Here is a 12760-nt window from a genome sequence, read left to right as displayed (position 1 = left end):
GGGAAGAGCAGGCAGTTGAATGGGCATCATGGGAAAGGAGAAAGTGACAGGCCAGGAACTGGGTGGGGGCGGCCAGTGGAGGGCAGGGTGCACAGGGCGGCAGGGGCAGTGGTTTCCAGCTCCTTGTGGAACGACCGGTGCTGGGCTCCTCACCTGCCTCCCTGCCCCCGGCTGCCTCTCTGCCCCTTCTTCAACCCTAGTTTGTCTCCTTCCTGCAAACCGCAGCCAGGTATCCCTGTCCTCCAGACTCTGCTAAGGGTCTGTCACTTTCAGGGCTCAGCGTAATCACTGTTCATTTCCATTTTATTAGTAATAATAGTCACAGTCAAAAATGCAAGTTAACAAGGGATGTGAGGGTGGCTCAGTTGGTTAAGCGTCCGGCTTTGGCTCAGGTCATGATCTCACGGTGTGTAGGTTCGAGCCCCGCGTTGGGCTCCCTGCTGACAGCTCGGATTCTGTGTCTCCCTCTCTCTACTCCTCCCCTGCTCGCGTTCTGTCTCTCACTCCAAAAAAGAAATACTAAAAGAAAGTTTTTTTAAATGCAAGTAAACAAAACAAGAGGACCGCAATCATCAGCGAAAACCAGTATCAACATTTTAATCACCGCTGTTCCTCAGGACGTACTTATTGCCGAAGGAGTGAGATTGCGTTGCACTTCCTTTTTTGTAACCTGCTCTTAAATAGGTTAAGAAATGAAATAATATTCCAATGTATTTTGGAGGCCCACAAACACGGGTCACCTGCAAAGCCCACATGAGCTTATCCAAAGCCCAAGGGAATGGCCTGGGGCTCCCGGGCATGGTTGCACACCATCCTCCCCAGGGTGCAAGGGTGATTATTATCAGGCTGGTGGGGATGCTTTCCTGGCTGAATGCATTGATCTGGATGCCCCAATTCTGTCTTCCTAGATCTCTGCCCTTTGTCTCGAGCAGAACAGGATGGCCATGTTCCAGGTGAGTTCCTAATTTCCCCCTACTTTGTGTCCAGTGACCTCGAGGCAGCTTTGGGGCACCCGTATTGTACCCTTGACAATTGCGTTACTCCCCTCCGCTGTGGCTCTTTTCTGTCCACGCTGTCATCCACCTCGGGGTTCTCCGATCCTTCCCCTGGCCACAACAAAAAAAATTAAAAAACAAGAGAGCAAGAAAGGAGCGCCCTCATCTCCTTCTTTCTCTGGGACATGCACCCCCCCCCCACTTTTTTCTTTTTTTCTCAGAGATACTTGTTGAAGCACAGAGTCTCCTTTTCCCCCGGTTCCACGGCCACTGCACTGTTGGCTTTTTCGTTATGTTCAAAACGTTGAAAGGAAATCCATGCTTGGCGTTTTACCGTGCATTAGAGGGTAGCTGAAACATCCCTATTTCTCCCCCTGGTGTCCCGTTTCTCCTCAGAGATGCCCGCTGGTAACAGTTGGGTGACGGCGAGGGGTAGACGCGTCTACGTGCGTTTCGTCCACTGAAAGCAGGAACACGTGCGGTGTTGGGCGTGAGGTTGCACGAACACCACCCTGCCTCACTCCCGTCTTGCTCTCCCCACCCGCTTGTATCCCCGGTGGTGGTCCTCATCCACTCGTACAGATGATTTCAGCTCCTGGGCAGGGGGACGGACGCATCGTTTGAACTGTTTCTCTGTGGATATTCGGGTTTTTACCCCTCTTTTCCTGTTCTATACCGTGCCTCTCGGCTGACTCTCTATGTGTGTGCTCATTAGCGCAGGTGTTGATGGGGAATTCACCCGAAAGTTGGGTTTGTGGGTCAAAGGTACTCACACGTTAAACTGGCAGTCCCAGATCCTGGACTAGTTACTACTTTCACGAAATGTTAAAGACCATATAATTTCTGTGTTCAGCTTTTCCAGGCTGTTGCAAGAAGAAAAGGGATCCAGTTCATGTTTTGAAGCCACTTAACCTTTTTTTCCCTTGCCCCTAACATTGATGGCATTTATTTTAGATAAAGACTTCCAACACAGAACACTGTTAGGAATTAATCCTTAGAAACTATGTAAAAGAGATGTGATATAAGGCAAGTATTATATATAAAGTATATATGTGTATTAAGTACATATATATATATATAAAGATGAAATAGATCAACAGTTTTTATTTTCCTACAGAATTTACTGCAAGTTACCATGCTATGAAAACAAAAGCCGTCCACTCTTAATATGTCAAATTTGTTTAGTCATTTAAAGAAAAATATATGACTCCCATCACACAGATAATTCTAAATCTACTTTGAAAATCAAATCATCAAGAAATATCTATCTGGAGAGACTACGGACCTACTGTCACACTGTAACAAAGATAAGGCTGCTATCTTCACAGAATATATGGATAATTAGTAATCAACCATTAACATAGCGAATGTTCTAATATTTGGGGAAATACTGGGAAACTATTTTTTTAAATTTTTTTTTCAACGTTTATTTATTTATTTTGGGGACAGAGAGAGACAGAGCATGAACGGGGGAGGGGCAGACAGAGAGGGAGACACAGAATCGGAAACAGGCTCCAGGCTCCGAGCCATCAGCCCAGAGCCTGACGCGGGGCTCAAACTCACGGAGCTCGAGATGGTGACCTGGCTGAAGTCGGACGCTTAACCGACTGTGCCACCCAGGCGCCCCAAGGGAAACTATTTTTTAAACAACAAAGTTCTGTGGACATTGTTTACCTTGCCGATGAGATTAGTTTGGAAAAGGGGTCTTGTTTAGTCTAGAAAACCTTCAGAGTCCAATATAGTTCTGGGCTAAACAGATAACTGAAGACCCTTTACAAGGACAGGTAGGCTCGGAAATCACTCAGTCTTATTTTGAATCAGCTTGCTTTAGTCCAAGGTAGGGAATTAATGATCAAGTACCAGGAATTTCTGTAATGTACCCAATGCCAAGTGGCTACTAACATTCTGTTTCCTACTATGATGACTCCTTGATTAGAGGTCGGTGGGAGGCATGAAACATATTGTGAACTGTAAAGTAAATTGTACGCCAATGCCCAGATCTCTAAAGATAAATCTTGTTTTTCAATATAAGAAACTCACTAAATCAAATGAATGCTACTTGGAGCAAAAGTAGTATAAGTAAAACTGGGGCAGGAAACTTCTAATCGCACAGGAAATACATGAAAGACTGAATCATTCTAAGAGAAGAATCATCTTCCCAGTAGCCCCACTGCCGTGGATGATATTTTCATGAGCTTGGGCCACCCTCTCCAATGAATACTGAGAACCTATTACGGGTTTCAGCCGGCTGTGCCCAGAACCTTTAAACCATAAGCTCTGGAAGTCTGGCATACGGCCAATCCAACTCCTCCACTAGCCCCATGAACCCGAAGACTTCCTCCAGCTTTCACACGGGCGCTGTGGAGCAGAGCTCGATAAGCGGTAAAATATGGGATACCGATGGCAGCTCCTTGTTTAAAGTCCAGTTTTTCTGACGGTGGGTACACAGTGTGGTCTGCCGCAAGAGCATACTCAGCATAGCCCCCAGAGATGGTGCTGGGAGTGAAAACTCCGTCACCTTTCTTGAAAGTAGATACGTTACGTCCAACAGCTTCTGTTACCCCAGCCACGTCTGAACCAGGAGTATAGGGTAAGAGTGGTTTTATCCTGTGAGTAGCAGAACGAATCTATGTTTCCACTGGGTTTACACCACATGCATGGACCTTGATTACAACCTGATGGTCTTTTGGAGTTGGTACTGCCACATCCCGACTGGAGTTTCAGCACTTCTGGTCCACCAAATTCAACAACTCCAATTGCTCTCATCAATTTCAGTCCAGTTGCCATGGTGACCCGGTTCTAGAGAGGGGAAGCGAATTCTGCCAGGGGTCACTCAGATTCCACAAAAAAGGGGACCGAAGCCACTTAACCTTAAATGTGATAACGATACTGGGGTGCCTGGGTGGCTCAGTCGGTTGAGTGTCCGACTTCGACTCAGGTCATGATCTCACAGTTCACAGGTTCGAGCCCCGCATCGGGCTCTGTGCGCACAGCTCAGAGCCTGGAGCCTGCTTCGGATTCGGTGTCTCCCTCCCTGTCTGCCCTTCCCCGCTTGTGCTCTGTCTCTCTCTCTCCAAAATAAACATTAAAAAAAAAACATTTAAAAAATTAAAAAAATGTGATAACGATACTACAGAAGATAAATGAGACTCGCGAGTCACCGAATATGGATCTGTGGATCTGGCAAGCATCGTTCTTCTGGAATGTGGATGTTCACCCACCAGGAAGCTCCCAACCCCCGTGCCGCTGGGATTTTCTCAAGGTCTAATTGGCATAGAACAAAACTCATCAATTAAAAAAAAACAGGAATGAGAGATGCTCCCTCTGTTCTTCTCACTTGGGGATTTACAAGGGTTTTAGGAACTCCACACTGGGCACCTAGAGGAGAGACCAGAGTATGTTTCCTGTTGCTTCATAGTCCTGAGTAGCTGTGTTTGGAACTGTTCTAGCTCAGCGTCCCCTGTGAAGCCTTCTCCGCCAGCCCCACGCAGACCTGACTTCTTTCTGTTCTCTGTTCCCTCTGCTCCCCCCCACCGTTGCCCTCAGAGGACAGGAGCCCACCCTGCTGCCCGCCCTCCCCTTCATACGTGAGTGTGTAAGTGTCGTTCTCCCTCTAGCAGGCTCAGCTCCTTCTGTTCAGAAAGTGTGTTTTTGTCTTTATTAATCTTTACATCCTCGGGACTTACCTGCTCGTCTCTATTTGGTAAACAAGTTGGAATATTGCATTTCCAGGGTAAGATGTTTTAATGGCTCATCTGTTTCTTTATAAAGGTTAAAGTAACTTTAGTTACATAAACACTGTATACTGGACTGTCTCAAATAGCGTAGGGAGCAGCAAAGAACATTTGTGTAGACGAGCAATGCAGTGTCATGTTGAAAAATGTGGATGTCAGGGCACGTGGGTGGCTCAGTCCGTTAAGCATCTGACTTTGGCTCAGGTCGTGCCCTCACGGCTCATGGGTTCGAGCCCCGTGTCGGGCTCTGTGCTGACAGCTCAGAGCCTGGAACCTGCTTCAGATTCTGTGTCTCCCTCCCTCTCTGCCCCTCCACCACCCGTGCTCTCTGTTTTCAAAACTAAATAAAAACGTTAAAAAAAGAATAAGATAAAAACATGGATGTGGATGGGGCGCTGGGGTGGCTCAGTTGGTTGAGTGTCGCTCTCTAGGTTTCAGCTTTGGTCATGATCTCAGGGTTGTGAGATCGAGCTGAGTGTCGGCGCCACACTGGGCATAGAGTCTGCTTGGGATTCTCTTTCTCTCTTCCCCCTGCTCCTGACCCCACTTGCTTCCATGCACACTTTCTCTCTCTTTCTAATTACAAAAACCCCTAACACGTGGGTTTGGAAAGCAGAAGGCATGTCGTCCCCGTGTCCTAGCTGTGTGACCCTGCACAAGTGACTTTACACTCTGTGTGCGTTACTGTCCTCATCGGTCAGGGCTGTCCCGGGATGGTGGCGATACTGAACCTCTACCATGAGAGAAAGACCTAGGATGGGACACATTGTCCCATCTGTCCCCCAGCTGAGCCCTCTGGGCTAATGAGGAATGTGCCATTGCAGGAGTCCTTGACCTTCCGGGACGTGTTTGTGGACTTCACCCTGGAGGAGTGGCGATGTCTGGACTCGGCTCAGAAGAACCTGTACAGGGACGTCATGCTGGAGAACTACAGCCACCTGGTCTCTGTGGGTGAGGGACCGTGCCACAGTGTGACCGTAACACACCCATACACGTGTCACCTAGCTGGTACCTGCTCAGGGGCGTCTGGAGCCTCGGACAAGTTCGGGCCTAAGGCTCACTGTTGGGAAGTTGTGACCCTGTTTGCACCCCACACGGGACGCTGTGCCGTTCTGTGGTGTGGTGCACTGAGGGGCATAGCTGTCCTCCTGGGCGGGCACCCGGGCCGGACCACCTTTGGTCGGCAGGGTTTGGTGTCGATTCTGGAACCCATGTGGCGTTAATAACAAAGTCTGTGTCATTTCCCCTCAGGACAGCTAGTTCCCAAACCCGATGTGGTCATCAGATTGGGACAAGGAGAAGAGGCCAGGACGGCAGAGGGAGAGACCCCGACGCGGAACCCTCCGGGTGAGCAGGTGCCGGGCCAGTCAGGCCAGGGGACCTGGTAGGTCAGTGAGAGCCTGGCGTGGGGGGCCCGCCTGGGAGCTCTTCTCCACGCCCCTAGACTCGGGGACACAATTTGGGTTCAATGAAGCGAGCTGCTGTCACATCCACGCGGTGCCCCCACCGACCGCCCTCCCGCAGCCCCCTTGTTCTTGCTGGGGTTCAGGCAGTGCGCCCCGTTTGTTCAGGTCCCCTCTCTAGCTCCCAGTATCCTCGGTGGCTGGGGAAGTACCGAGCCTTCCCCTTGTGTGCTCCCCCTGCTTTCTGGAAGCTCGCAGGGCATTTCCTTTCTCTTGGGTGTTTGCATTTTCCTCAGAAGACGTGGGTGCAGGGGCGCCTGGGTGGCGCAGTCGGTTAAGCGTCCGACTTCAGCCAGGTCACGATCTCGCGGTCCGTGAGTTCGAGCCCCGCGTCAGGCTCTGGGCTGATGGCTCGGAGCCTGGAGCCTGTTTCCGATTCTGTGTCTCCCTCTCTCTCTGCCCCTCCCCCGTTCATGCTCTGTCTCTCTCTGTCCCAAAAATAAATAAACGTTGAAAAAAAAAATTTTAGAAGACGTGGGTGCAGGCGTGAGGGTTCCTCTTTATTTACATCCTGTGGGCCCTTCCATTGACACCTGTAGTCTTCTTCAGCCCCAGGGAAACGATCCGCCTGGTTCCTTGCAGCTGGTGTGGACCAAAAGCTTTGCTAGTGACCTTCAGCTAGGCCAGGCCGGGCAGCCACCATGGCCTTGTCTATGCTCAGGTTGTGCGGACGGTGTCAACCTTCCCACGACCGTGTCCTCTCGTCTCAGCTCCTCAGTCCCTTCCAGACCTGACTCGACCCTGCCTGTTGTCAGGATCCTGCTGGCATCAATGCTTCCCTCCCACTCCCCTGTCTTTTGTGTCCTCTCTGTATTCACTGAAAACAGGTCAACCTGAGAGGACATTTCTCCAGGCGGCTCGCTCCAGTGAGCGCGGCCTCAGGCCTGGGCACAGCTGCCCTTGCCCTTGTCCGGTGGGGGGCTGGTTTGGTTGGTTTTGCTCTGGGCCCCTCGTGGGACCCCCACACTCTTCAGATGCAGATCTTCCTCCGTTTGTTGCCCACGCACGGCGGCCGGTCCGTGGGCCCGTCCTCAGGGCGTGCGCGTGGATTCCGGGACTGCCCCGCGCGCTCCGTGGACCAGCAGCCGGGGCCCTATGCAGAAGGTCACGCGCTGGGGTCCACCTCAGGGTCACAGATGTGAATCCGCTCTGCAGCGGCTGTTTGGACACCGGTGGCAGAGCCCCGGCTGCGCTGGACGCGGGCCCGGCCGCGCCCTCATGTCCCTTGAAGCCTTCCCCGCGGCCCGTGCCGGCCGGGCTGTGCGCCGTCTCTCTCGGGGCCTGCACCCCCTCCCTCCTCCCACGGCCGTTTGGGGGTGCACCTTCCGCTTTCTCGCTCAGTCTACCCTACGTCCGCGGCCTTGCGGAGATCCGTGAGGATTCCTGCTGTGCTGGCGGTGTGCTCTTTCCCACCTGCCGCGTTTCCGGGAATCGAAATGTCTAGTTGTCTGTGCAGCGGTGCCCTGGAAGGAGGAGGCCCACACTCAGAGGCGCGGCCCCCTCTTGGGGTCCCCGCTCCCTCGGGTTCGGAACTGTATTATGTTAGGGTAACCGTCCGCTCGTGCAGTGTAGGTGCGGCGCAGTGCGGGACACGGGGTCCTCCAGCACGTTCCCCCCCTCACCTCCAAGGGCTGCCTCTTCTCAGGTTCGTGTCTGTAATTCTGCTGGTGGCACCTCCTGGGCCTGGGCATACCTCCACACCTGCATTTCTGGTGGTTTCTATTTCCCCCCCCCCCCACCCCCACCCCTCTGAACACTCAGGATGGAGCTCGTTACACCTCGGCCTAAGGGTCCCAGCTCTGTAAGAAGCTGGGTGCTGTTGGTAGTTGCTGTGCGGGTTCCGTGCGGAAGGGGAGGTGGTAGTCTCAGCTGCTGTGTTTGCACTCCAGCAGGTAACTTCTTCAAACCTCGCTCCGTGGGGGTGGCTTATCCTCTGCCGAGAGCACAGACCCCTGGGAGAGCGCCTACATCTTATCTGTCCAGCTGTGAGGCTGGGGGCACGTTCGGCAGATACGGTTCATTTGGGACGAGGGCAGAGGAAGGGGGTTCGGGGCTCATCCACAGCCCAGTAGTCAAGAACCTAGGCTTTGGAGCTCACAGGCGGGGTTCAGATTCTGGCTTCTTCGCTCACTGGCCGTCCCTCCCTCCCTCCGCACGCTGGCCCCAGAGTCTCTTTGCCTGTTTGTGGAGGCGGCTGATGCTAGAACTTCCGGGACGGTCCGAATTGAAGGAGCGGGTGAACATAAGCCTGGCCCCGTGGAAGCTCTCGGTAAATGTCATCACTGTTGTCACTGTTGTGCATGGAAAAGAGTTTTTATTACAGTCATGGTTAACCAGACGTGTGTCACCTAGTGGCCTGTGGACCCCTCAGGGTACCCCACGAGGTTGTCCCTCCCAGTGGAAATGTTTTCAGAAAGCCTGGGGTGGGCCCGGTTCTGTGCGTTTTGAGCGACACTCCAGGTAGATCTGACTCCGTGTCTAGTTAAGATCTGCAGTTTAACCATCCCCGGAGAGGGGTCCAGGGGCACGGGGACACATGGCCAGGCCTCCCCCAGGAGCCTGGGATCCGTTGGGACGGAAGGCGGGGCGTGTGGACTCACTGCTGGGCATTTTGCCCCTCTTCCCTCATTCCCCCAGACCTCAGGCCGCTCCGGGACTGCACATTCCCTGGGCCTTAGAGGAAATTTCTGGCAGGTCCCATAACTTCTCTGCTTGTGCCAAGATATAGCAATCTTCTAGGAACCGTTAGTCTGCAGAGTGGCCTCACGGTGGTCATCAGGGTTGTCCAGTCCCAGGTAGTGGCGTGAAGTCTGAACTTCGTTGATGGTGGTTGAGCTTTTCCCAGAAAAGTCTTTGCCTTTCTTCATTTTCCCTGTCTTTTGTTTTCTTTTTCCTTCTCCTTCTACCTTTATTTACTTTGGGTTTCTTTTGCTGTTCTTTTCTAGCTTTCTTCCTGACATCTTATCATGAAAATGCACACACTGAACAAGTGAAAGAATCATAGTTTGAATACCCATAGAATTCCACCTAGGTTCTACAGCGAACATTTTGCTCTGTTTGCTTTTTCTCATATCTCTATGTGTCCTAATTCCTCTGTCCTCCCATCAGCCCCCTTTCTTTCTTTTTAATGTTTTTATTTATTGTTGAGACAGAGAGAGACAGAGCGTGAGCAGGGGAGGGGCAGAGAGAGAGGGAGACGCAGAATCCAAAGCAGGCTCCAGGCTGTGAGCTGTCAGCACAGAGCCTGATGCGGGGCTCCAACTCCCGGACTGTGAGATCATGACCTGAGCTGAAGTGGGTCGCTTAACTGACTGAGCCACCCAGGTGCCCCTATCAGCCCCCTTTCTTTTTGTGATGTGTTTCCTGGTAACTTTCAGAGACCAGTACATTTCACCCCTGAATACTTTCCCAGGCATGTCATTAACTATGTTTGTGTTGAATGCTTTTTGTGATGTGTTTCCTGCTAAGTTTCTGAGATCTGGACGCTTCACCCCTGAATACTTCTGCAGGCATATCATTAACTAGAATTCATGATTTGTTAGTAGTGTTTGTCCATAATGCTTAGTAGGTATTTTAATAAAAAAATTCATAAGTAGCACCGTATGGTATTTGATTGTATGTGATGACATTTATCATAATCCCCATGTATATGTTTCATGTATTTTCATTATATATTTATGCTGAGATGACTGTTCTTAAGTGATATTTATGGAGGTATAATTTATATGCCGTAAGCTACCTTTCTTACGCGTACAGTCCTGGAGATTTGACAGAGATTTAGTCATGGAACCAAGATACTGGACCTTTTCATTCCCCTAAAGCATATCGTTGTGCCTCTATATAATTAAAGGTCTTCCTCACTCCCAAATCTGGGATTTGGAAATGGATTCTTCTCATTTCTAGTCTGCTAGTTTTATTCTTTCTAGAATGTCCTATAAATGCATCTTATAGTGTCCTGCCTTATGGGTCTTGCTTTCACTTAATGCTTCTTAGCTTCATCCGTGTTTGACATGTATCAGCATCTTGTTCCTTTTTGAAGGTGAATGATGTTATATTTGCTTATTCATTAAGCAGTTTATGCACATTGGATTCTTCTGGAATTTTTGGTCATTATGAAAGAAGTTGGTATGAGCATACACATCCAGGTGTTTGCATGGGCACGTTTTCATATTCTTGGATAAATACCTGGAGTGGTATTGCTTGGTCATGTGGTAAATGTATATTTAACTTCACAAGATATTACCCTACTGCTTCTCAGCATGGCCGTACCATTTTCGTTGACCACCCCCGACATAAGAATTCTGGGTGTTTTGTATCCTCGTCATTACTTGGTATTCTGAGTGTTGTTAGTTTTCCTTTTTAGTAGATGTGTAGGGAGCACCTTACTGTGATTTGAATCTGAATTTCTCCAATAATTAGTGGTTAGTGTCTTTTCATGTGTTGACTTGCCATCCGGACATCTTGGGCGAACTGTCTGTGGTAATGTTCTGCCATTTTTGTTGCTATTAAATGGTAAGAGCTCTTTACGTTTTCTAGATGCAAGTCCTTTATCAGCTATGTGTTCTCTGTGTATTTACTCCCAGGCTGTGGCTTGTTTTTATCTTACTAGTGTCTTTCAAAAGAAGACATTCTTAATTTTGATAAAGTCCAGTTTATGGTTCTTTTATGGTTCATGCCCTTTGTGCCCCATCACACAATTCTCTGTCTAACCCGTGGTAGCACAGATTTTTCTCATATGATTCCTCCTTTGGAAGATTTATAATTTTAGCTCTTACATTTAGGCCAATGGGCATAATGAGATAAGCATTCTTTTTATCTGGTGTGAGGTAAGGATCAATGTTCTTTTCTTTGCATATGCATATTCAGTTCCAGCAGCAATTTTGAAAAGACTATATTTTCTCCATCGATTTACTTTGTCCCCCTTATTGAGAACAGGTGAACACATATGCGTTGGCCTATATGCCTATACTACGTTGTCTTAATTCCTGTAGCCTGATACTAAGTGTTCACATCAGGTAGTATGAATCTTCCAACTTTGTTCTTCCTTTTCATAATGTTTTGGCTATTCTGGGTCCTTGATATTTTCATATACATTTTAGAATCAACTTACCAGTTTCCACATAATAGCCTGCGGGGATTTTGTCTGGGACTGCCTTGAGTCTGTGGATCATTGAAATACTTAACAACATTGACTCTTACAATTCATGAACATGATGTATCTCTCAATGTATTTGAGTCTTTTAACATCTATCTCAGCAATGTTGTAGTTTTGAATGCACAGGTCTTGCGTAGGAAGTGCAATTGCAATTTAAACATTCTATTTTAAACATTTAGTCTTTGTCACTATCTTCTTGTTTTATTTTTTTATTTAAAAATGTTTTTTAATGTTTCTTTATTTTTGAGAAAGAAAGAGAGGCAGACTGCAAGCGGGGGAGGGGCAGAGAGAGGGAGACAGAGAATGTGAAGCAGGCTTCAGGCTCTGAGCTGTCAGCACAGAGCCCGAAGCGGGGCTTGAACCCACGAACCGTGAGATCATGACCTGAGCTGAAGTCAGACTCTCAACTGACTGAGCCACCCAGGCGCCCCTATGTTATAATTTTCAAATGTATTATATCTACATACGTTTTAACTCCCCCCAGACAGTGTTATAATTTTTGCTGTCAACTACCATTCATATCTTAATTCAAAAGGAGAAAAATAATCTGTTATATTTACCCAGATATTTTACCATTTCTGCTGCTCTTTATTCCTGAAGTTCTGTGCTTCCCTCTGATACTATTTCTCTTCACTCTGAAGATTCTGTATCATTTCTCTTAGAACGAGTCTACTGGTGGGGCGCCTGGGTGGCGCAGTCGGTTAAGCATCCGACTTCAGCCAGGTCACGATCTCGCGGTCCGTGGGTTCGAGCCCCGCGTCAGGCTCTGGGCTGATGGCTCGGAGCCTGGAGCCTGTTTCCGATTCTGTGTCTCCCTCTCTCTCTGCCCCTCCCCCGTTCATGCTCTGTCTTTCTCTGTCCCAAAAATAAATAAATGTTGAAAAAAAAAAAAAAAAAAAAAAGAACGAGTCTACTGGTGACAATATCTCTTAGTTTTCCTTCTGTGAGTTTTTAAATTTCATCTTCATTCTTTTTTTAAGTTTATTTATTTATTTTGAGAGAGAGAGAGAGAGCGCACGCGCACAAGCAGGGGAGAGGCAGCGAGAGAGGGAGGGGGTGAATTCTAAGCAGGCTCCGTGCTGTCAGCACACAGCCCGACGTGAGTCTCGATCCCACAAACCGTGAGATCGTGACCTCAGGTGAAACCAAGAGTCAGAAGCTTCACCGACTGGACCACCCACGCACCCCTCATTTTCATTCCTAAAAGAAATTTTTGCTGTATTTAACGTTTATTTATTTTTGGGACAGAGAGAGACAGAGCATGAATGGGGGAGGGGCAGAGAGAGAGGGAGTCACAGAATCGGAAACAGGCTCCAGGCTCCGAGCCATCAGCCCAGAGCCTGACGCGGGGCTCGAACTCACGGACCGCGAGATCGTGACCTGGCTGAAGTCGGACGCTTAACCGACTGCGCC

General features: G+C 49.2%; 1 protein-coding gene and 1 pseudogene across 7 annotated transcripts in view; one reads left to right on the top strand and one right to left on the bottom strand.

Moving 5' to 3' along the window:
- The window catches only part of ZNF674 (zinc finger protein 674), a 37136-nt gene that overhangs the window by 2081 nt on the left and 22295 nt on the right, over positions 1–12760 (top strand). For 2 of the 7 annotated variants that reach the window (XM_047843890.1, XM_047843889.1), the window contains exons 3-6: positions 909–953; positions 5554–5680; positions 5981–6076; positions 8360–8461. In XM_047843890.1, coding sequence (XP_047699846.1) covers positions 939–953; positions 5554–5680; positions 5981–6076; positions 8360–8461 — 340 coding nt within the window. In that variant the 5' untranslated portion in view covers positions 909–938. Of the gene's footprint in view, positions 1–908; positions 954–5553; positions 5681–5980; positions 6114–8359; positions 8462–12760 lie in introns of all 7 variants that reach the window. The other 5 variants (XM_047843891.1, XM_047843895.1, XM_047843893.1 and 2 more) reach the window with 3 other exon arrangements.
- Positions 3236–3782, bottom strand: LOC125157307 (quinone oxidoreductase-like; annotated as a pseudogene).

This window comes from Prionailurus viverrinus, chromosome X (genome assembly GCF_022837055.1).
Source record: "Prionailurus viverrinus isolate Anna chromosome X, UM_Priviv_1.0, whole genome shotgun sequence".
NCBI lineage: Eukaryota > Metazoa > Chordata > Mammalia > Carnivora > Felidae > Prionailurus > Prionailurus viverrinus.
This window is presented reverse-complemented; position numbering and strand designations above follow the sequence as displayed.